Below are 23,338 nucleotides of genomic sequence, written 5' to 3'. Positions count from 1 at the left end.
CTTGGGGTGAGACGTCAGACCTTGTCCATCTCAGTAATACCACTGCCAGAGACTCGGTGCCTGCAGCCTTCACACCAGCCCCACTGCACAGCCCTCCCCAACCTCCATTATCTCCATGCTCCCCTCCCGCTCAGGGAACCAGGAAGTAGCTCATCCAAATCCAAGGGTGATTGGCAGAGACTGCACCAGCTTGGAGGTGGTCAGGAAGATGAGCAGACAAACAGGATGTGACAGCTCTTGCCACACTGCAAGTCAGTTAACGTCTCAGCATTCAAACACGATAAATACTTACTTAGAGTTCCGTGCTTCAGAGGGAAAGCAAGGTAGGCATTTAACTCCTGTCTTCAGAATCTAGTCGGGGAGACGACGGCCAAGAAGTTCAGATAAGCAGAATCTTACGACCTATAATCCAAAAACAAAGTACTGGCTGGTAAGGAGAAATAACAGCTTTGGAGGAGAAAAATAGGAAGCCTTGGCAGTGCCGTTTGAGCTATTGGAGGCCTCTACTGCCTATAGGATCAAGTGCAAACTCTTTAAGGTGACATACAAGACCCTTCTCTGTCCCCATGTCCCCATCAGCCTTTCTCCTTATGTGCCCCACCATGCACATTTCACCCACTGTGTCACCTCCACATCTGTATACACATTATTTCCTCAGCCCCACAACCACTTTTCTGACTCCCACAAGTATTTCTAGATAATCCACAATGCACCAAGTCATAAAGTATTAGAAAAAAGCCATGGCCTCACTGAGCTTAGAATCTATGAGCAAGACATACTGTGTTCCCCCGAAAAAAAGGCCTAACCAGAAAAGTCCTAGCATGATGTTTCAGGACATCCCCTGAACATAAGCCCTATGGTGTCTTTTGGAGCAAAAATTAACATAAGACCCAGTCTTATTTTCGGGGAAACATGGTATCAGCAGGTAATAATACAATTAGGGTGCACATTCAGGTCAGGTAACTACAGGACACTAAGGGAACATGTAACAGAAGCTTGACTTAGTGGGGAGATCAGGCAGGGCCTCCTGGAGGAAGTGACCTTTTAACCCACTTCTAAAGAATGCCTACCAAAGGAAGTAGGAGTGGAAAGAGTATCCAGGGAATAGCGTTAAAGGACATGAAGTAAGTTCAGTGTTGCTGGGGTAGAGATGCTAAAGAGTGGTGACATATTAGGAAAGGTAGGTAAGGACCAGATGATGAAGGTCCTTGCAAGCCTCGCAGGGGGAAGCAACTAACGTTTCAAGCAGAGAAGTGGCATGATTACAAAGACATTGCAGAAAGATCCTTGTGGATGCGGGCCTGGAAGGGTCCTTTGCCAAGAATGGAAGCAGCAAAGGGGGTCCCGCAGAAATCCAGGTAAGAAATGATGGTGGCCTGAGTCACCGCAGAGGAGATGGACAGACACATGCTAGTTGACATAATCAAGAGGTAAAAATCTACCCGACTTTGGGATCATCTGCGAGTAAAGCAGATAAGTGACAGATGCTTCCAGGTTTCTGGATCCGGCGGGGAGGGGCGGGGGGGGGAAGCCCGTTCCCAGAGGCTGCAGTCCGGGCCGGAGTTAACTCCTCCCTTTGTGTGTCGCCCCTATAGCTAGTGCCTCGGTACTTTACTACTTAGCATACGCGATGGTCGCTATTTTGTGGTCCGTCTCCACTTACAGGCTGTGGAGTACTGAAGGGCCAGGATGGGGCTTTAGTATTTCTCGTACCCAAAAGACGCTCAACTCCAGGCAGAGATAGGAGCGTGAGCCAAGGCTGGAGGCAGGAAAACACGCCCATCCGGACGGTGGCGGCCGGGGAAGGGGGAGTCCTGGGGAAGCCCTGGAGACCTCGCGTGCCCGCAAGCCTTCGCGCTCGCCGAGTCCCAGCCCCGACCCCACCAGGGCGGGCCCCTCCGCCCCTCTGCGTCCCGGGCGCCCTATTCCCACTCACGATCGCTACGGCGCCGGCTCCACGTGCACCGCCACGCGCATGCGCACAGCCCTCGCCCTCTCCAGTCCCGATTTCCAAATGCTCAAGGAACTTCACATTTCACCATTCTGCGTCAGCTCACTCACAAGAGAGAAGGTTGGCTCGCGGCATCGCGCGGGAGAGAAGCGAAGCAACCTCTGAAAACCTGTTTGGGAGCGGGGGTTGAAGTTCCGGGCAGGGCCTTACAGCAGCAGGGCGCAGGCGCAATGTCTGTCTCGCGAGATCTCACGTTGCTACGGTAACTTGCCGCTACCTAGCTCTTCTGCCTGGTCTGGGGGCCGGTCTAACGCCTGCAGTCTCCTGAAGGCTGGCCTTCTCAACTGTCACCCTTTCCCTTCTGACCCTGTCTCTACCTTTCAGCGCCTGGCAGTCTTAGCCCTCTCTCCCTTCCCGCTTTTCTGTATTTGGCTTGCCTAAAGGGACGCAAAACCCCGTCCCAGTGACCCCATCTCCTTCGCATCCCTGCGGGAATCCCCAGCACCGTGAAAATCAAAATAAATGGGGGCTGAAGGGTGCTTTGAGGGGGAAAAAAAACCAACATGCTTACAGTCAACAATGTAGGCAATCTTGAGCCCCTTTAAAGAGAGGGAGTAAAGGCTGCTTTGAGTTCTGCGACAGCAGTTCAGAAAACCCCAAATGTCTGCTGTGGCTACGCCAACTAATGGAGACTAACGGTTATGAATGGAGTCGCTGGGAAATCATGGACAATTGTAAACCAGCTGAAGAACATTTTCAAGGTCAGGCATCAGAATCTGTTGATTTACATTTGGCAAGCACTTGGAAGACAGTAGGTTACTTATGACACAATGAGCCTCTTCCCTCCCTACCCCCTTTCTTTTTCTTTTCCTATCTAACTTAGCGCCCCCCTTCCTTTTCCTCTTATCAACATCTTTTTTTTCCTCAATCTCTTCACTGCTCGTCCCCCCCCCCTTTTGTTTGGTCTAGTTTCTGTATTTTCAATTTTCATCACTTACATGTACCTAACTGGTTATAAAGTAAACAACAACAAAAAAAGCTGTGTTGCTTTTTGTCAAAGGTTATTGCAGGTTGCACAGGGGAAAGTACTGCTGTGATTTTTTAAATCCCAATTAGAAAGATCAAAAGAAAAAGTTACAATGAGTTTGAATGTAACAGCAGGCTTTGTTTAATAAAATGAATCCTATTGGTTCATTGTGATGAACTGTAAACATACAGTTCTAAAGTAGCCTTAGATCTAGTTTCTAAGCTGTGAGACAAATGGAGACACACATGTCTAATTGAAATGCTAGAATAGTGAAAAGGAAATGTGTATCAGTTTTTGTCCCCTTAAGGTTCCACATTTATAGTTCCAGATTGTATAGTGAGAGTTACAGCATCTGCTCAGTTTACATTTGCTCCATGAAGATTACCTGCCATTACCTTCCATGGCTCTGGAGCCAGGCTAGCTAGATTGAAACCCTAATTTCGTCACTAACTAGGCATGTGACCCTAATTAACTCTCTATGAAGTGATACCAGTTGTACCAATTGTGAGGATTAGATAATACCAGTTGTGAGGATTAGAAGAGATAAATCTATGTAAGATGCTTAGCACAATCCTGACACATAGAAAGTGCTTGATAATGAGAACTGTGATGACTCTAGTGACAACCTGAATTAAGAACTAAGTTAATAAAAATAAACTGTAGCCTCTGTGATTGCTGTGCTTGTGTTCTTGTTGAAGACTAGTCGTATAACTTTCACAGAAATTTTGCTAAAATGAATAACTGCATTTCAAAGATAACTTCTCTCTCATTTGTATCACACAAACATTGCAACAAAAAATAGAGGGGCAGCCGGATGGCTCAGTTGGTTAGAGCGCAAGCTCTGAACAACAGCGTTGCTGTTTCGATTCCCACATGGGCCAGTGAGCTGCGCCCTCCACAACTAGATTGAAGGACAACTTGGAGCTGATGGGCCCTAGAGAAACACACTGTACCCCAATATTCCCCAATAAAATTTAAGAAAAATGGTTAAAATGGAAAATTAAAAAAAAATAAAGAGAAAATTACCTCAAAACACATTTCCTTTCAGTATCCTAATTTGTTCACATTTATGTGTGCATTTGCATTGTTAAAATAATAATATAGATTAAATTCTGTGTTCTGATTTCTGTTCCACATAACATTTTTCCATGTTTCTCAACCATAGTCTTCAAGTTATCACTTAAACCCATATAGTTGGGATCCTATACTGAATGATGAGCTCTACTTTTTAATGATAGCTCTTAACAGTAATTTTACCATGTAAAACTCAATTTGGTCTTTGAATAACAAAGCTTTCTTTTCATATTAATTCTAGAATTGGACTACTGTTAGATTTATATGCTTGCCATGATGTAAGAGTGGTTTAAGATACTTGGTGATAAGATATGTCATTAGCCACAGTCCTTTGATGAACTAAATAAAAGGCCCAACAAGGAAGTTTGCTTTATTGTTTTATTCCCAACAAGGAATAAAACAATAGAAGAATATAAGAGAATTCACTGACAGATTCTTCTTTCTTTCTATGGCATTCTAATCTTTGCTGTGTGTATATTAGTTAGAATTCAGAATTCTCCAGAGAAGCTGAACCAGTGGGAAGTATGTAGACATATGAGATCTGACAATTAAGTTCATGAACTCATCCTAGAAAAAGTGCTACATACTCACTGCTGAATATCACCACGGTCACCTTCGAAGTACTCCCCTTGGGAAGCTATGCACCGATACCAGCGCCTAGTCCACACTTCAAAGCAATTTTGGAACTCTTTTTCTGGAATGGCCATCAGAGCTGTCGTCGTATTACCCTTGATCTCCTGAATGTCATCAAAATGTCTTCCTTTCAATATTTCCTTTATCTTTGGGTAAAAAAAGAAGTCATTGGAGGCCAGATCAGGTGAGTAGGGAGTGTGTTCCAATACAGTTATTTATTTACTGGCTAAAAACTCCCTCACAGACAGTGCCGTGTGAGCTGGTGCATTGTCATGATGCAAGAGCCATGAATTGTTGGCGAAAAGTTCAAGTCATCTAACTTTTTCACTCAGCCTTTTCAGCACTTCCAAATAATAAATTTGGTTAACTGTCCAGTTGGTACAAATTCATGATGAATAATCCCTCTGACATCAAAAAAGTTTAGCAACATCGTTGCAACAAGTTCGCGAACTTAATTGGCGGACCTCGTATATATACATATATACATATGTATATATGGATATATATATATCTATATAGATATATATATCCATATATACATATCATATATACAGTTTATTATGAGGAATTGGCTCATGCGATTATGGAGGCTGAGAAATCCCACAATCTGCTGTCACAAGCTAGAGACACAGGAAAGCTGGTAGTATAGGTTCAGTCTAAACCCGAAGGCCTGAGAGGAAAGGGTAGGCGATATAATTCTCAGTTCAAGGGCGGTAGAAGATGAGATGAGATGGCCCTGCTCAACCAGAGAGGCAGGGAGAAAAGGGGTCAGATTTCTCCTTTCTCTGCCTTTTCTATGCAGGCTCTGGATGGACTGGATGATGCCCACCCACACTGGGGAGGACGATCTACTCTACTGAGTCCACTGATTCAACTGCTAATTTTATTCAGAAACACTCAGAAATAATGTTTAATCTGGGCATCCCACAGTCCGTCAAGCTGGCACATAAAATTCACCACCACAGTTTGATTGTTCTTATATATAACAACAATTGTTATGCAAGTAGTAATCAGTTATTTTAAATCAATCACTAAGAATAAACTTTAATCATGAGCTACAAAATCAAAGAATGGCCTCTGAGCCTGTGCTGTTGGAAGCTCTGCTGGGTAGGACTATATAATACTGCAAAGTAGCAGTATACATGTGACGCCTTTCAAGCAGTTAGGCAACCCGTAGGCAACAGCATGGTGGCAGTGCCACCTGTCCATGCATAAGGTCGGTAAGGACAAAAAGAACCTAACTGGATTCAGACCATTTGTTATACTTACAAGACAGCAAAAGGAAGATCAGCATAATGTCCCTATCAAAGAGGTCAGATGACCGTAGGTTTATGAGCGGTGGGTCACACTGCATTGACCTCAGCCAAGCAGTTTCAAAGACAACACAGAAGCCGGCAGCTGGGCCCTAAGGGGATGGAGGGTTGGGGGGGAGAGAAGAGAGGGCAACATGAAAAGCCCTCGTCTCAGCTGAAACTAGGAAAGTGAAGGAGAAACACCTTGTGGGAGTCTCCCCCAAGACAGGCAGGCCTTGCTCCAGGAGGAATCGCAAGGCATTCCACCAAGACTGCAGTCAGACGGCAGCCAAGACTTTGAAATTTTAATCAAATGCGAATCAGGACCCCACTCTGTGTCTGCAGACTTGGAGTGACTTTGGGTTTGTTCCCTGGAGAATGGGGTCAGATTGAATAGGTGTGTAGTCCTAGGTCTTGATCATAACTGAAAACTACGTAGTTAGGGTGTTTGCAGCATGTGTTCAGAATGTCAGTGTTTTTGCTTTATAAAGAGGAGAAAAGACGCAAAATACCGGCCTTTTTCATTCCTGATGAACTGTGCTTAGAGACAGGTGGGGAGACGGGAGAGGGCTGAACAAACGCTGTCAACCGTCCAGGTTTCTAGAAATTACTGAGAGAACAGAGGTATATACAAAAAAGGAATCCCAAGTGAGGTCCGCGCCCTGGGGAGACCTCTCTGGATTTCCTGCAAACAGCCTCTTGAGAAAGAATCAGGGAGCGAGCCAAGAACAGAGAATAACTTATTTAAATTCCCTTCCCTTCGCCTTTCCAGTTGCAGGAGCGCATGCGGCGGACAATACACCCGCGCGGCTTAGGGGACCCCAGCGGCGCCTACGGCGGGCGGGTGCCACTCACTGCCAAGCCCCGCCCTCCCGTGCCGACAACCAATAGAAGTCTGTCTGGCTCGGGAGCGCGGCCAATGGGAGCTGGCGGGCAGGGGGCGCTGCCCTTTAAAGAGCGGTGGGACGCCCAGGTCCTGAGAACCGAGCCTCAGGAGTGCCGGATCCGCTGGTGGTCACCACTATGTCCCTGCAGGTGAGCCAGAGGATGAGCAGACGTAGGAGGGCATGCTCCCCGGAGGGAAGCGCTCAAGGGGCGTGGGGCCGGAGTGACGCCCCCGGGGTGGAGGCGCGTCTCGGACTCCGCGCTTTGGCCCGCTGCGCCCGCGTCCTCAGCCCTCCGGGAGCTGTCCGCGGTGACTCTGAGGACACACTCCCACTCCTTAGCGAGCGCCCCCGTATTGCCGTGGACACCGCACTGGTGCCATCACTTGACGGCGGGCCAGGGCTCCCTATGGCAACTCTTGTGAACTCTGGGGACTCGTTAAATGCAAAGTAGGCACCAGCCCAGGGAGGGAGGACGCCGGGTGGCTCCCGGAGGTCGAGGCGGCACTGCTCCATCGCTCTTTCCTTCTTGGAGACAGCTGCGAGGGCAGGGGTGGTCTCACCCGCGCCCTTTTGCTCCTTGGTGCGTCCAGGGGCTCTTTTAAGGCAAGGTCAGAGATCTGCTAAACTACGATTTTAAAATACCGTTTTTCTGATATATGAAAACATACGTGTTCAGGGTGGAAATTTGGGGGGGGGGGAAGAGAACAAACATAAAGTAAATAAAAACCTGGGGAATTCCTTCACCCCGGTGATAACCGCTGGAGACGTAATGGGTACTTTCTCGTATATGTGAGAAGTGTGTATGTGCGCATGTGTGTGCGCGTGTGCAGGCATGTTCATATAAGAACATACGTTCTTATATGTTCTATACACACATCGATTGTGCTATTATGTATACACAGTTTTGTTCCTGCACATAACACTATGTTATGAGCATTTTCTCATCATTATAAAATATATTTTTAAATATCTACATAAAAATTGTATGGAATGAGCACGGCTCACTTCGTGAACCATTCTTCAGGCAATCTGTTATGGAGGGTATGGCACATACTCCAGCATCCGTGGGGTTCAAATCCAAACCTTCCCCATTCCTAGCCTGTGACTTACTTAGTTAACCCCTCTGTGCCTCAATTTTCCTCATTTAAAAATGGAGGAGAGGGACTATTAAGATTAAGTGAGCTGCAGGTATACATACGGCACTTAAAACAGTGCCTAGTTTGTGCTAAGTGTCCAATAAGGGTAAGTGTGTCCTTGAACATTTAGATATTTTTACATTATTTATGACATAATTCCTATTGAACTTTGCACAAAATAGTCAAATCTTGCAAGGTCAAAACTTTCTTCCTTTTTAGCTTAGCACTTTGTTTCATTTTGTTAGGCAAAACAAATGGGATTCCTAATTCAGCTATAACCTTCAAATTTTATGTTAAAATTTCAATGTGTTTACTTCCACAGCAAAGCTTTTAGATGAGCAGACAGTCATGTAAACTGGACTTATTGCTTCCTTAGATGATGATGCTAAAAGGCAGACTGATTCTTCAAGAAGATGTGTCTTTCTGTGTCTAGGGCATTCATGATTTTACGATCGGCACACCACTAACCCCTTTCCCTCCACACACACGTTTGTATGAGCTAAGAACCGTGCAGTTCCTTGAGTGAGAATGTATGATCTTCCTGATTCAGGTCCTCAGTGGGAAAGGATTGCTCACGAAGGCGTTGGCAGCCCATGTGGGATGCCCATGATCTTTGACTGCAGAAAGCAAAGGTAGATTAGGTGAGAGTCACCCTGGGAGGCTGTCTTCAGAGGTGGTGAAATTTGAAAGGAAATTTACAGAGAGGCCAGGTGGTGAGTGCTACTAGGTGTTCACAGAGGGGTTCCATCTCCAGGCAGTCAGGATGTGCTCACTGTGAGCGCGGGAGTCACACTGGGGTCACTGCTTTACCATGGGTGTGGCCAGGGGGCCTTGTGAACACACGAACAGGAAACGGTCTGGGGAGACGCCTGAAGGCAGTGTGTTTGGAGGAATGTCCACATTTGCCTGGGAAATGACGCACACATGCATTCCACCAGGATGCTGAGCCATGGCTGCGGGACGATCAGCTAGGCAGAGGCTGAAATTCCTCACCCACAGCAGTGAGCCCTAATGTTTAAAAACATTACTAAGTGTCCCTTTTGCCCAGAATGCTTCAGTTAAACATAAACAGCTGTACATTTAAAAGCTGCTTCTCACCTATGGTAACTTGCAGCCCCCAACATCCACTCACATATCCATGTATTCAACAAGGGGCTCTGACAGGCCGTACCACCTGGCAGCACTCTGTAAGGCACAGCTCTTGCTCCTGAGATGAACACTTATGCCCGCCCTCTACTGAAGATAGGTGGGGGAGCGAGCAAACGCGGTCCCGCCCAGCCTGTATGCTGAGCCCTAATAAATGCTGTCCATGGTGCCTGAGCCCTTCCCTGCTCCCCTCCACCCCACAAGTGCTGACCCTCTGCTCAGCCGAGCTCCGTCTCCTCTGGGAAGTTTTCTTCCACACCTGCTGCTGCTCCCCCCCTTCGAGCCCAGAGCACCCTAATATCACATGATTATTGCTGACTGGGTCGTCTCCCAGGAGACCCCGCGCTCCTTGAGAGCCAGCTGCCCTTCATCCCGGCTGCCGAACCGAGACCTGGCACCGCAACTAGTGTTCCACCGTCTGTTAGACAGTACGACGCAAGTGATGGGCTCCGGGTGGATGGAATCAGCAGTGAAATCCAGAATGTTTACATTCTTAATCGTATTTCATCGTAGTACCTTCCCGCTGAGGTGGATAGGATCTCGTTTTCAGCTGAAGCTGAATCTCAGAGCTTAGCTGCTCCCACAGCCGTATGTCTCGGAGCGAGAACTCAAATCCAGCATCTTGCTGTGACGCCGGTGTTCTTCCCATTACAGCTGATGATGGTTGGATGGGGAAAGGCATGAGAGAGGAGGGCACCCCACCGCAGAGCAGTACATCAAGTCCAGATGCCCAGGAAGCGCGTGCCGGACAGAGAATGATCCTGGGCCCTGCTCTGGAGACGGGCTCCTCTACCTAGGGAGGGAGGAGGGAGAGGGACCCCTGAATCTGCATGTGGCAGGGGCTGAACTCTTCCATAGAGAGGGTCTGGGACTTGCGTGTCATTGCCAGATCGTTCTATACCCCCTGAAATATGAAGAACAGTTTTCTAGAAACTCCTTCGTGGAAGGCAGGAACCTAGCGTGGTTTTCGAGAAGCCTTAGAATTCTAATTGAGGCTTGGCTTGCCAAGGGGGATTGAGGCGCTGTCACTAGAAAATGGCATGTGACTTTACAGCAAACAGAACAGGGGAGACCCCTGATAAGCCTGAAGGGGAAATCCGATAACCTCCTTGAATAAATAGCCCTGCCACTAAGGTAGTATTTTTATTTCATGCTTATTATAGACACAGTATGTGCACAGGATAGAAGATTCGAAGAGTACAGAAAGTATTAAAAAAACAGAAAACTTACCAATAATGAAAGGTAATTTTTACATATTTTAGTATATTTAGTATATTTTTCTAGTCTTTATTTTTTCTTATATTACTCACGAAACTGAATGTATAAAAACAATGGTATTCCTTGTTAAATTATAAAGTATTTTTCATGTCTTCGTTGCAAGTACTTTTTTCTAGAACTAGTTTCTTTTTCTTAAGGAGCCTTAGAATAAAAATAATAGTAAACTTCATTGACTGTTCACTATGTGCCAGATACTATTTTAAATATTTTACATGTGTCAACTTATTTAAATCCTCCTGACATCCTTGTAGATAGGTGGTGTTATTGGCCCATATTCTGGATGAAGAAACAGACACAGAGAGGTTAAGAAACTTGCTCAAGGTCACACAGCTCTGAAGTGGTGAAGATGAGATTCAAATCGAGGCGGTCTAGCTCCAGAATCTGTGTTCTTAACCATGACATTATGTATGAAGCATTTGACAGTTTCCTAGAAACTGAAAATCATCAGGCAGGGTATTTGTCCATCATCACATGCACCCATGCTTCTCAGACCCCTGTAGGGAAACATTAGAAGGCTGGGCCATTTTCAAGGTTATTTTGGTTGGAGACCTTGGTTTCTGGTTTACAAGTGACCTTTGTTCATCGCAGAAAACAGACCAACAAAAAGAACTGTTCTAGTCAGGCTACTGCCCTGTCTCAGGTGCTGAATGGAAACTTTATCCAGCAGCTCTGCTGAGATCACTGTGGTTCTGATGTTACAGTGAGGCTATCGCTTTCTCTGCTGGGCCTTTGGATCCTTGGATCACAAGGGAGTCTGGCTTTGGGGAAAGAAAATACGGGGTAGAGGTAGAATGCCTCATTGTGCGTCTCTTGTTTGATACCTGACCATTCCTGCTTATCTGTGGTTTAAAACAACAGAAGGTAAAATACAGTCCATTAAAAAAAAAGAATGGAAACATTCTATTAAGGAAAACGATCATCATAGTTTTTGTATAAAAACTAAGAGGTTAAAAATGGGACAGGAACAAAGTTTCTAGGAGTGCTTTGTGAAGAATATGGCAAGGGGGCAGCTGCCGGCCAAGTCCTGGGCTGAGGGGCCCAGGCCAGCCTGAGGGTTTTGGGGAGTCAGGCAGGTCAGGGTTAAGGCATGAAAGGGGGGACAAGGTTTATTACAGTTTGTATACAGAGTTTCCAGGAAGCCAGTTTCTTTTCACTAGTCAGATCAAAGTTGGCTGAACAACTTCTCTTTTCTGTAAACATTTCTTGAAATAAGTCTTAAAAGTTTTGGTCTCAATGTTTAAAGGAATCTATGCAAGCAACTGAAGGAAATCAGAAACATTGCCCTCAGAAACGAGCTAGTCCACTAAATAGGTACAGTAATACTGATGGAGAATGTGGGCAGGGACGCACTGAGAGATAGATGCCCTGACAAGATATTAATTGGTAGCAAAGCTATTGCCTATAAATGGCCAATAGACATATGGCAGTGTGGATTTAGGAAGAGGAGAAAGTGTCCGTGAGGGTGGTTGAGAAAGCTGCATTGAATGTAACGCCATTACAATCTAATAGAAACTTTTATTTAGGTGCTTTTTAACTTATAAGAGCAACATGTGGAAATTTCTCTGATACAATTTTTTTCTTTTAGAAAATCTGTTGACCATTTTCACCCATTTCCCCTGCACCCTGCCTCTCAGAACCACCAGTCTATTCTCTGTTTCTATGAGTTTGTTGTTGTTGTTTTTTAAGTGAGATCATACAGTATTTGTCTTTCTCTATCTGGCTTATTTCACTTAGCATAAGGCCCTCGTGGTGCATCCATGTTGTCACAAACGACAGGATTTTTTTTTTTTTATGGCTGAATAATATTCTGTTATATATATCTTATTTGTTCATCCATCGATGGAGACTGGTTATTTCCATGTCTTGCTACTGTAAATAATGCTACAGTGAACATGGGGTGCAGATATCTGTTCGAGATAGTGATTTTGTTTCTTTGGATAAATACCCAGGAGTGAGATTGCTGGGTCACAAGGTAGTTCTATTTTTAATTTTTTGAGGAACCTCTATACTGGTTTCCATAGTGGCTGCACCAATTTGCAATCCCACCAACAGTGCACAAGGGTTCCCTTTTCTCCAAATCCTTGCCAACATTTGAATGATAGCCATTCTGACAGGTGTGAGGTGGTATCTCATTATGGTTTTGACTCGCATTTCTCTGCTAATAAGTGATGCTGAGCATGTTTTCATATGTCTAATGGCCATCTGTATGTCTTCTTTGGAAAAATGTCTATGCCGATCCTCTGCCCATTTTTTAATCGGATTTCTTTTTTTTTGGCTATTGAGTTATATGAGTTCTTTATATATATTCTTTATATTTATATTGACCCCTTATTAGATACATGATTTGCAAATGTCTTCTCTCATTCAGTAGGTTGCCTTTTCATTTTATTGATGGTTTCCTTTGCTGTGCATAAGTTTTTTACTTTGATATAGTCCTACTTGTTGATCTCGGCTTTTGTTGCTTGTGCTTTAGGTGTCAAATCCAAAAAATCATTGCCAAGACCAATGTCAAGGAGGTCACCCCCTGTGTTTTCTTCTAGGAGTTTCAGTTTCAGATCTGACATTCAAGTCCTTAATCCATTTTGAGTTGCTTTTTGTGTGTGGTGTACGGTAAGGGTCGAGTTTCATTGCTTTGCATGTATCTGCACAGGTTTCCTAATACCATCTATTGAAGAGACTGTTTTCCCCCCATTGTATATTCTTAGCTCCTTTGCTGTGTATTAATTGACCTTTTATGTGTTTATTTGGGGGCTCTCTCTCTTTCGTTCCATTGATCTATGTGTCTGTTTTATGCAAATACCATACTGTTTTGATTATTGTAACTGTAATATAGTTTGAAATCAGGAAGTGTGATACCTCCGGCTTTGTTCTTCTTTCTCAAGAGTGCTTTGTGCATTTGGCATTTTTGTGGTTTCATACAAATTTTAGGGTTGTTCTTTCTATTTCTGTGGGAAAAGGATGTTGGGATTTTGATAGGGAGAGCATTGACTCGTTCGGTTGCCTGGCGTAGTATGAACACCCCATCAGTACTAATTCTTCCAGTCCGTGAGCACAGAATCGCGTTTCATTTATTTGTGTCTTCACTTTTTAAATATGGATAAATTGAACATTTTCAGAAATAATTATAGTTTATTCTCCACATCTTGTCTACATATCAGGTAAGTGCCACGACACAGGTCCATGAATTAAAATGAGTTATGATAACTCTGATGGAGCCAGAGCAGTAATAGTTCATTTCTATTTGATATCGCAGCCCCCCCCCCCCACTCCCTTCCTCACAAACACCCTTCTGTGCATTCCCACTGCTTGGTGGTAAATGCCTCCAAAGCAGACGGGCCACTTGAAGTTAGCGAATGCACTGTGTGCCTTTTCCCCTTTTTTGCTTTAGGCTGATTTTGACAGGGCTGCCGAAGATGTGAGGAAGCTGAAAACAAGGCCAGAGGACGAAGAACTGAAAGAACTCTATGGGCTCTACAAACAGTCTGTAATCGGAGACGTTAATATCGGTATTTATTGTCATTTTAAAAATAGTGATATACTTTGTTTGGACAATGTTTCTATAAGTTAAAAGTTATAGTTAAAAGTAGACCTGAACATATATCTATCTTTCTTTTGACAGAGTGCCCAGGAATGTTAGACTTAAAAGGCAAGGCTAAGTGGGAAGCATGGAACCTCCAAAAAGGTTAATTCTTCAATAAGTTCGATAAACATTCTTAATTTCCCAGTACATCCATTGGTGAGATCATCTGTTTGTATCTTTCTAGGATTATCGAAGGAGGATGCCATGAGTGCCTATATTTCTAAAGCAAAAGAACTGATAGAAAAATATGGAATTTAGAATTCAGCATGTGAGAACACTTTCCTTTGAAGCCTTCATGATGATATCCCACATTTGGGGGAGAAATGCACTGTGAACTCTATGTATCGTGAATGTTTTTGCTGGTAACATGAATTGTAATCCTTTATTAGAGGTATGATGAAACGACACATTTAATGAAATTCTACTTGCTCAAACCAGGTGGGTTCTTTGGTGTTTGTTTTTTTACATTTAAAAAAATTATCTTTATTTAGCTTTTGGAATCATCGCATGCATCAAAGACTAATCAACATAGAGGTGATTTTAAAAATTCTTTTAAAAAATATTGCTCTGGTAATATATGCACAAAAACATTAACAATTGTTTGTTGTTTTGGCATGTCTGTTTTTTCTTCAACGGGTTAGTATGACTAGTGTAGTCAAAACACTTTTGAAAGAACCGATAACAAGATTGTTCCTTTGTGGTACCACGTGGCTTTGGGGTTCGCACTGACCCAGGGCCTGATTCTAGCCCTTACTCTGTGAGTTAGTTAGCAGGTGACCTGCGGCAAATTACTTAATTTTGCTATGCCTCATCTGTATAGTGGGGGAGGGGGGGAGTCTGTCTCACAGAGTTGTAGGAACTGAGTGAGATAACTGTAGTTATCCTACCGTTGTTTTAAGGCTTCTGCTATATAAAACCTAACAACAAATCAGTTACATTTTTTAAAAAAGATAAAGGTATGAGTCTATAGCTCTTCAAAGAAAAAAACCTACCATGGGACTATCAACTATTTCTTACATTTAAGACAAATCAAAAAATCAAACTGAAATGTATTACTAGTATCTAGTGATGACAAAGGTACAACTACTTTATCTCTTACATTGAACTTTATCGGAGTGAAAATGTAGAATCTGAAATACCCTATTGGCCCAGTACTCTGTCTTTCTTGCCGGCACACAGACTCTCTGAAAGGAGATGGTCTCACTTTAACAGTTCTAAAATCTGTTTGAGATTCCATAGGCTAAAAGCCCCCCCAAACATTGTACCGCTATTGCCTGCATAAGGGGTTCAGGTTTGGTATGGTCCTGCCAGAAGGATAGATTGATTTCATGTGACTTTTAAGAAAAAAAATCTAGATCGACTAGATGAATTTCCAGAGAATTGTGCTGAGTGAAAAAAGCCAGACCCAGAAAGATTTCATACTGTATGATCCCATTTGTCACATTCTGGAAATGGCAAAATCATAGTCCTGGAAGGGACAGCAAAGCGATTGCCAGGGAGAAGGGCTGTGCGGTGTCTCTCAAACGGCACCAGTAGGCCTCCTGTGGCCACGGAGTGCTCTGTGACTTGACTATACCTGGTCAGTGTCCCGGCTGGGATATCACTCTTGAATTTCGCCCAGTGTCACCATTAGGGCAGACTGGGTAGCTCTGTGTTAGTTTTTACAACTGTATGTGGAGTAATTGTTATCTCACAATAAAAACGTTTAATTAAAAACAAATCTAACTTGATTTCTAATCTGGAAAATTGGGGGAAGTGCTGCTGATTTCTCACGTCTCGGAAGTTTTGCCTTAAGATAGACACCTTCCACGATGACATCAACATCCGGAACCAACAATAAGAAGACAGCAATGATAGGTCTGGTCCTTTTAATCGTGGGCCTGGGAACTCTTCGCGCTATCCCCATGTGGCCTTCACCTGCTCCAGGTGAGGAGGCAGGTGAGGAGGCCCACCCCAGAAGCCTGGCTTTGGCTCCATCGTCGGACTCCCATTGAGGACTATATTAACTGGAAGTTGTTGAAATCAATAATCAAGAATCCAAACTACTTCCGTAACAATCCTCTGTACGGGAATTCTGGAAATCATATCATGCGAGAGTAAAGCACAGCACATACTGAATTAAACATTTAACATCATTTGCTTGATGCTATTTTTAGCTCGTTTATTACCTGAATGCGAACTCAAAGCCCTCCCCCCATAATGAATTTTATATTATTTGTACTTTGTTAAAAAGGAATGATAAAGTCTAAAAAAATACCTCCTGGATGTATTTCCCCTGATCTTATTTACTAAGACTCTCTATATGATTTTAAAATCGTAACAAAACCATAAACCCTTATATGATATGATCATAAACATACCCACACTTTAAAAAAAAATGAATCATTTACCAAGCAGGAATTTTGTCGCCAAACTTCACACAGATAAGGTGCAAATAATATTCTAATCCAAAGATAAAGCATCGTGCATGGAACATGCCGGATCCGCTTGTATCTTCTCAGATACATAAACGCCCCATGGAGAAACACATTTCTACATAACAAGTGTATAACATTCCAGCCTCTGAATAAAACCAATGAGCTACTTCTGAAAAATTAAGAAGGTAGCTTGTCACTTTGACTATTTTAAGACCTAAAGGAAAAAATATCTAAACACTGGCAAGCAGCGATAGTTCCAGACACTTGGTTATATAGTCCTTGATGAAGTTTTCATTGGAAGTTTCCATGAGATAAAAGTGGTCTCCTGGAAGAACGTGAACATCAAAATTTCCACTGGTTACCTCTTTCCACCCTAAAAATAAACAAAATTAGATTTAGTCACAAATGATACCGAAAACAACCAAAGATTTACTTCCAGTATTACCTTTCCAAGATCTGACACCAGTGATAGAGTTACTTCCAAGGTCTTGGGTTCTATAAGTCCTGTATTTTTAATTTCTCTAAGACCTATCAGTATACAGCAGTATACTGTGTATCCTGCATCTCTCCTTTTATACACGACCCACGTCTCTCCATTTGCATTAAATAAAAAGTGGGCCAATTTTCTACTCATTGCAGTCACCACTAGTTGATATTAGCTGAAAATCATCAAACAAATATCTCAATAAAATACCCCGAACTGTGAAAATCATTTCACCTTTCATATCCTTTACAAAGTCTTCAGATCCGCAAAAGCATGTTAAGTCACAAGATATACTGGGCAAGTGAGATGATGAATCAAAGCTGTAAACAGAAAAGAGCCAGTTAGTAGCTTTTCATAATCAACATCCCAGGATCTTCTGTTAATAGTGTCACCTGAGTGAAGCGTGATGTGTTCTCTCTTCTTTCTTTTGCTGTTTCCAGCAATCCAAACATTTTTACCAGCGGTACTTCCACCTGTCAGAGCCCATCTGTGGTCCAGGCCACTTTTCTAAGCTCATTTGACTTCTAGAACAATACAGATGGCTACAGGATGGCACCTGAGTCCCCAGTGCAACTCAGGGTGAGGCTGGTTACAACTAGTCCCTGTAACTGCCATTCCCCAGAAACGTCCCCCTCTCTGTTTCCAGCTCTCCATGGTCCATCAGAGGGTGGCTATGAACAGAACAAAAGCAGGTTCACGTGAGGAGGGCCACCTATTCTCAATGTAATCACAACAGCAATAAACAACTATCGAGCTAGGTGCTGGCAACTGTGTTTGCCACGAGGGCCCGGTGGGTAAATAAGCATGCTCCCTTTCCTCCTGCAGCGTAGACCCTGGCTGGGGAGACAGGTATCAATGAAAGAACCAGAGGATGAGAGCTGTGTAAGTGCTACCAAGTTCAGGGTGAGCTGCAGACACCTGACAGCTTGGGGTGGGGGTCGCATCAAGCAAGTTCTCCCTGGGAAGAAGAAGTTGGATCTGAGATCTAAATGAATAGGACAAAGCCTGGCAAAGGGGAGAGAGGCAGCAGGGGGAGAGGGAGACGGATGAGCACAGACCAGTGGGAATCATTCAGAGAGCGGTGGAGGGATTGGGACAAATGAAGGTAGAAGTGGTGGGCAAGGGCCAGGTCCAGGCCTCATGAAGGATTTTGGTCATCCTTAGAACGACAGGACGCCATCCAATGGAGTTAAGGCAAGTGTGTCATGACCAAACCTAACTTTTCTCCCTCTGGGTATAATGTGGGGACGGGACTGGAGGGGTGCAAGGACTCTATGACCAGTTCAGTAGCTCTTGCAATAGTCCAGGCAAGAATTCCCGCTCCTGCCCAGGATACAGAAACCTAGGGTTGCCATCCCAGCCTGACGATGAGAAAAAGCCCGACAAGCCACAAGATCATAACTTTTCTTGAACTCATGAGAGAGTTGAGTTTGAAAAGTAAACTAGAAACCGAATTCCGAGGAGGGTCAGGCCCTCCAAGGAGAGGTGGGATGTGTAGACTGGCTCATGTGAGCAAAGCATGGGAGGGATGGGGCGTCTGCTGGACATTCAAGGAAGAAGAAATCAGCTAAAACAAAGTGCTGGAGACCAAGGGCGGTAGGTGATGGGTGGGGAAGTTTTCAGATGCAGTCCACACTGATTCATAGGCCTTTTTCCATGGGCCTCCATTAGGGGGTTCATGAAAAAGACTGGGAACAAGGCAGGAGGCCAGAAAGAGCCCCCTGGGTGGGGCAAGTGGGCCTAGGAAATTGGCTGAGGCCATACAATAGGTGCTAAACCCTGGCAACTGCCCAGGCCCTTCTTTCCTACTGAGCAAAGCCTCAATCTGCTGAAGGAGGGGCATCAGCCCGCCACAGGCAAAGATCCATGGCTGCAGGCAATGGAAGCATTAACCCTCTACCTTTGGGGAAAGAGTGGAAAATGGTCGTGGTCCCACATCGGTACCAAAACTTCTACTTCTGGGGATGGAGGTGGGGGGGAGGGCAGAAGCTGCCACCCATGACCAACCAACCACAGACACAAGGAGAAGGGGCAGGCATGCTGAGAGAGTCCCACCCACAGGGCCCAGACATAGAGGGCCTGCCTGAGGATGGAAGCTCAAGAGTGTCTAGGATGTCCAAGAGCTCCCCATCTTACCCCAGAGGCTGACACCACACGTGGGGTAACAAGCAACCGCTGCTGTCAGTGGGCAGAGGCACAGAAAGCCTGAAACATTGAGGACAATTCTCCAGCAGCCCAATCATCACGCGGAGCACACAGTGACACCAGGGGCCTTGGAAGCTGTCATTGCCATGAATTAACGATAACAACAAAACCCAAAGGCAGCTCATCTCCTGTCTGGATCAACTCAACTCCCCCCATTGATGGCCTGCCAGAAGATGAGAGGTGCTCAAATCTAGGTGCGAAAAAATATGTATTTCATGATACGCATCTTTCAATTTAAAAAAAAGTATATCAGACACATGAAAAAGCAAGAACTGACTCCATTGTGAAGAGGCAAGGCAACCAAGAGAGTCAGGCTCAGTTAAGACCCAGAGGCTTGAACTATCAGACAAGGACTTTAAAAACCTGTGTTGGAGATGTGAAGGATTTCATGGGAAAGGTGGACAACATGTGTGAATAAATGGAGAAGTTCATTAGAGAGGTGAAAACTATAAGAAAGAGTCAAAGGGAAATTGTAGGAATACACAGCAACCCAGATGAGGAATTCCTTTGGAAGGACCATCAGTCAAATGGACATAACTGAGGAAAGAATCAGTGAACCTTAACATGGCCAATAGGGATTATCCAAACTGAAACTCAGAGGGAAAAAGAGTTTTAAAAAGACAGGGCATCCAAAAGCTGCAGGACAAAAGCAAACAGCCTAACCTATGTGTCATCAGGGTCCCAGAAAGAGAGCTGAGAGCAACGGAGAAGCCCAGGCCGGAGATGAGGGCAGCTTGAGTGAGTAAGAAGCAGCCACAGCTTTCCCACCTGTCACAGATTTCCGTGTTGGCCACCAGGCCCCAAGCCTGGAAGTGGAGAGGACTGAGAGATGCTCTAGAGGCCTGATTTTATTTACATTCAAAACAGCTGAGCTACAGAGCTGAGAAGACAGAACAGACTGAGAAGGTGGAAGGAGCAGGAGTGAACAGGGAAGAGGAGTCTGGAGAGCAGGGTTTGGGGAGAATTTTTGGAATTTGGAGAGAGGAAGCCAGTCGTTGTGGATGGCGATTGTGATCTGATTCACGGGGAGAGGGTGAGAATGTTAAGGGTTTCCACATTGAATGGGTGCAATATCCTCATGAGTGATTTATCACGTATTGTGGTGTTGGGGAGGTGTCTTCGGAGAGCTGTTGAGAGTTTAGCTAAGATACCCCTGTGGGGTCCTTGAACTGATGCGAGCCCTCCCGTGAGTGTCTGCCTGTCTTATCAACAGCCGCAGAGTCACAAGTAAAGGTAGGTCCCGGATGTGACTCCCCCAACAGCCCTTTCCTGCCTCCCAGAGCCCACCCCTTCTGTGTCCCTTGTGTAAAAGCTCTGGGAAGTCTACCAGAACCCTGGGGTTTTTTTGGTTTGAATTGACCAATGGGTTTCAGGCCAGGAACCCCAAAGCACTCCCCCAGATGTGGCTCCAGGTCCTTCATCCTCTGCCTGCAGCCTGCCTTGGCCTCCTCGGGGCCCCCAGGCGTGCTGTGGACCTCCGCCAGGACCCGTGAGTAATGAGCTTCTCTAGTTCAATTTCTCTGGTGGTCTGGTGTGGGCCACATAGACACCCTAGGTGGGGCTCCACTTGCCAAATGTTAATGAAGCCACAGAGCCTTTGGGTAGTGAACTTTTTGTTGTGTTTTGCTTTTAGAAATTGCTGTGGTTAGTTCTGTGGCCAGCCTGACCTCAGTTAGCGCTCACCACAACACCTAGAGGGAGTTACTCTGGTCCCTGCCTCTGACAGGTGAGACACAAACTGTTACGGAAACTTGCTCTGAATCTCCCAGGTTGTGAGCCGCCCACTGGCAGAGTTTTTGATCCTGGTTAGCGGAGTCTACAGGTGGCACGTTTCACCACATTGCAGGGCTTACTTATTAAAAACCAGCTTTTGCATACAAATGTCATTGAATGTCCGCGGTGATGTGGATTACCTTTCCGCTGTGGGGTGGTATGTCAGACGAGTGTTTCTTTAATTCTGACTCTGTGCTAAGCCAGCAATGCGAACAGCTCACCCCTGGGAGAAGCACATTTGGGTGAAGGTGGTTGGGACAGACATGGCGAGAGGTGACTGGATGCGGGGCATCCAGAAGTCGGTGGGTGGACTTAGTGACAGGTTGGAGGTGGGCAGTGAAGGGAGGGGTTGCCTCTATTCTCGAGGTGCTTCAAGTCAGCTCCACCTTCTGTAGCTGTTTGTGTAAACTTCTAGTCACAAGCACTTCCTGGGGTGGCCGTATGCCCTATTCTAGACTTTGTGGACGAAATGAAGGAAACATAGGCCCAAGGAATGCACACGCAGGAGACAAAGCCCAGGCCAATTAGGAGAAAGGCATGTCAGAATTTAATGGTGAGTAAGGGCCAAAGGCTGGCCCCACAACAACTTTATGGGGCAGTTAGACTAGGAAGAGCCTTTGGTAGGTTTTGATTATTGGGACGGCTTTACAGAATGGTAGGACTTCAGTCTTACCAGAAGAATCAAGCATCAGTAGACCCATTTCATGAGACAAAGGAGTGGTCAGGTGCCGTGGAGTTAAACGAGTTCTGGAAAAATATTTCACAAAAAAGCCAACTACTTCTTTCCCTGGTTTACTTCCACACAACTAGAAAAGTAGGAATCTGCTTCTGTTGACCCCTCTAAGCAGATGAGAATGCTTTGGCATTAACTTATTCAACAAATATTTGTTATGTGATAAAACATGTGTGTTGAACTACACACATATATTATGTCTATTATTTTAAATGAAAAATATGCTCTATCATCCTTTATTGACACAATTTCTGTGCCCAGTTTCCATTCTAAGCCAGTAAAAATATCACAGGTGTCCCCCAAGGAAATGAAATCAAACTCTTAGAATGCTGTCTTCTTGTATAAGCAGCCTCAGAGAACTGCCAATCTACATTTTTCTATAGATAATTATTTCTTTAAAAAATCACTTATCTCAGTTACTTACTTGTACTTTCTAAAAATGTGTCCATCTGCTTTTAGTTTGGGAAGAATTTGTTGTAGAAATTCCTCCTCAATTAAATCCTTGGGAGTACCTCCGAAAGTCACAAGGAAGGACTTGATTTGTTCTTCTTCCATTTGTTGTAATTTGGTAATTTGAGAGTTCTTTTCCTTGAAACATTGACAACAAAGTCTGACATTTCATATAATGTACTTGTTCATAAAGTCCCTATCTAAGGGAAAAGTCATGAAAGCAAGGTTCAGAAATGGACTTCTTTATGTACACTTTTCAGGGGAGACCTATTCCTTTTTAAAAGCAGGGAGAAGGAAGTTCCTCAACACTAGTAACCCCAGTGTCATAATGCCACCCAAATGGCAATCAGGGCCTTCCTGCGGGAGGGGGACGGGAGAGCAAAGGGTAGGCGCATGCGCAACAGGAACACTGACTTTAAAGCGAGGGGGCTTCCGAAACATTGACGTCATTGTCCCCTGTGGAGGTTTCAAGCATTCTTTCCTGGCTCTGGTCCAGTTACTTGGCTGAAAGTTGATTAAGTTCCCAGCTGACCCAGAATGAAGAAGCACTAGGGTCAGTATTAGCTACTAGGAGAAAAAAAGAAGAAAGAGGAAGGCAGGAGGGGGAGAGGGAGGGGGAGGAGGAGGAAGGGAGAGGGAGGGGGAGGGGAGAAGAAGAAACAAAAGATAAAAAAAAAAAAAACAAACAGTAAAAGCTATATACATGTGCTAGGAGATGCCAGGGACATGGCAGGCACTGACCAGGAACAGTTAAAGTGCATTTCAGAGAAAAGGGGAGATGATGATATTGAAAGAGATTTGAGGGGCTTTTCATTAGCCAATAGTAGTATCCCTGCCATCTTCCCCAGGCTGGACCCAAATTCACCAGATAGGAAAATAACTGTCATGATTCCCTCCATCCCCATGTCCCTCCTCGCTACTATCCACCCTAAGGAAAATGAAATTACTTACACAAGGAACAACGGCACTTGACAGAAATAAATGTATGGGTTCTAGCTTATGTTTGTTTTTCAGTTGTAGTGCAGTCAGCAAAGCAGTATAGGATCCCATACTAAATTTGGGAAAGAAAAATATAATAACTGTTCAGCAAACTCATGATAATCCATTAGAAGTCAAGTCAGAACAAACAAGGATCATAAACACCGCAATAGCATGAAATCGGAAAAGAAAAGCATAAGGTAGTTGAATAATAAGTGTATTAATAAAAGGTACCCTTTTCTATCAGGATAAAAAGTGTTTTAAGACATCCTAGATAATTCAGTCCAAGATTTA

At 44.5% G+C, this 23,338-nt stretch overlaps 2 protein-coding genes across 2 annotated transcripts; one reads left to right on the top strand and one right to left on the bottom strand.

Annotated features, from left to right (window-relative positions):
* Positions 1 to 6,896: 6,896 nt before the first annotated feature.
* On the top strand, positions 6,897 to 16,148 carry ACBD7 (acyl-CoA binding domain containing 7). The gene is made up of 4 exons (XM_019738300.2): positions 6,897 to 7,012; positions 13,813 to 13,930; positions 14,044 to 14,106; positions 14,189 to 16,148. The coding sequence occupies exons 1-4, from the start codon at positions 7,001 to 7,003 to the stop codon at positions 14,260 to 14,262; spliced, it is 267 nt and encodes an 88-aa protein (XP_019593859.2). The 5' UTR covers positions 6,897 to 7,000; the 3' UTR covers positions 14,263 to 16,148.
* A 49-nt stretch (positions 16,149 to 16,197) lies between these two features.
* On the bottom strand, positions 16,198 to 23,101 carry OLAH (oleoyl-ACP hydrolase). The gene is made up of 5 exons (XM_019738274.2): positions 23,018 to 23,101; positions 22,481 to 22,633; positions 22,041 to 22,204; positions 17,140 to 17,225; positions 16,198 to 16,794 (listed from the first exon to the last, which is right to left on the bottom strand). Exons 2-5 carry the CDS (start codon positions 22,514 to 22,516, stop codon positions 16,652 to 16,654), a joined length of 429 nt encoding a protein of 142 aa, XP_019593833.2. The 5' UTR covers positions 22,517 to 22,633; positions 23,018 to 23,101; the 3' UTR covers positions 16,198 to 16,651.
* Positions 23,102 to 23,338: the final 237 nt, after the last annotated feature.

This window comes from Rhinolophus sinicus, linkage group LG02 (assembly GCF_036562045.2).
Source record: "Rhinolophus sinicus isolate RSC01 linkage group LG02, ASM3656204v1, whole genome shotgun sequence".
Classification (NCBI taxonomy): domain Eukaryota; kingdom Metazoa; phylum Chordata; class Mammalia; order Chiroptera; family Rhinolophidae; genus Rhinolophus; species Rhinolophus sinicus.
This window is presented reverse-complemented; position numbering and strand designations above follow the sequence as displayed.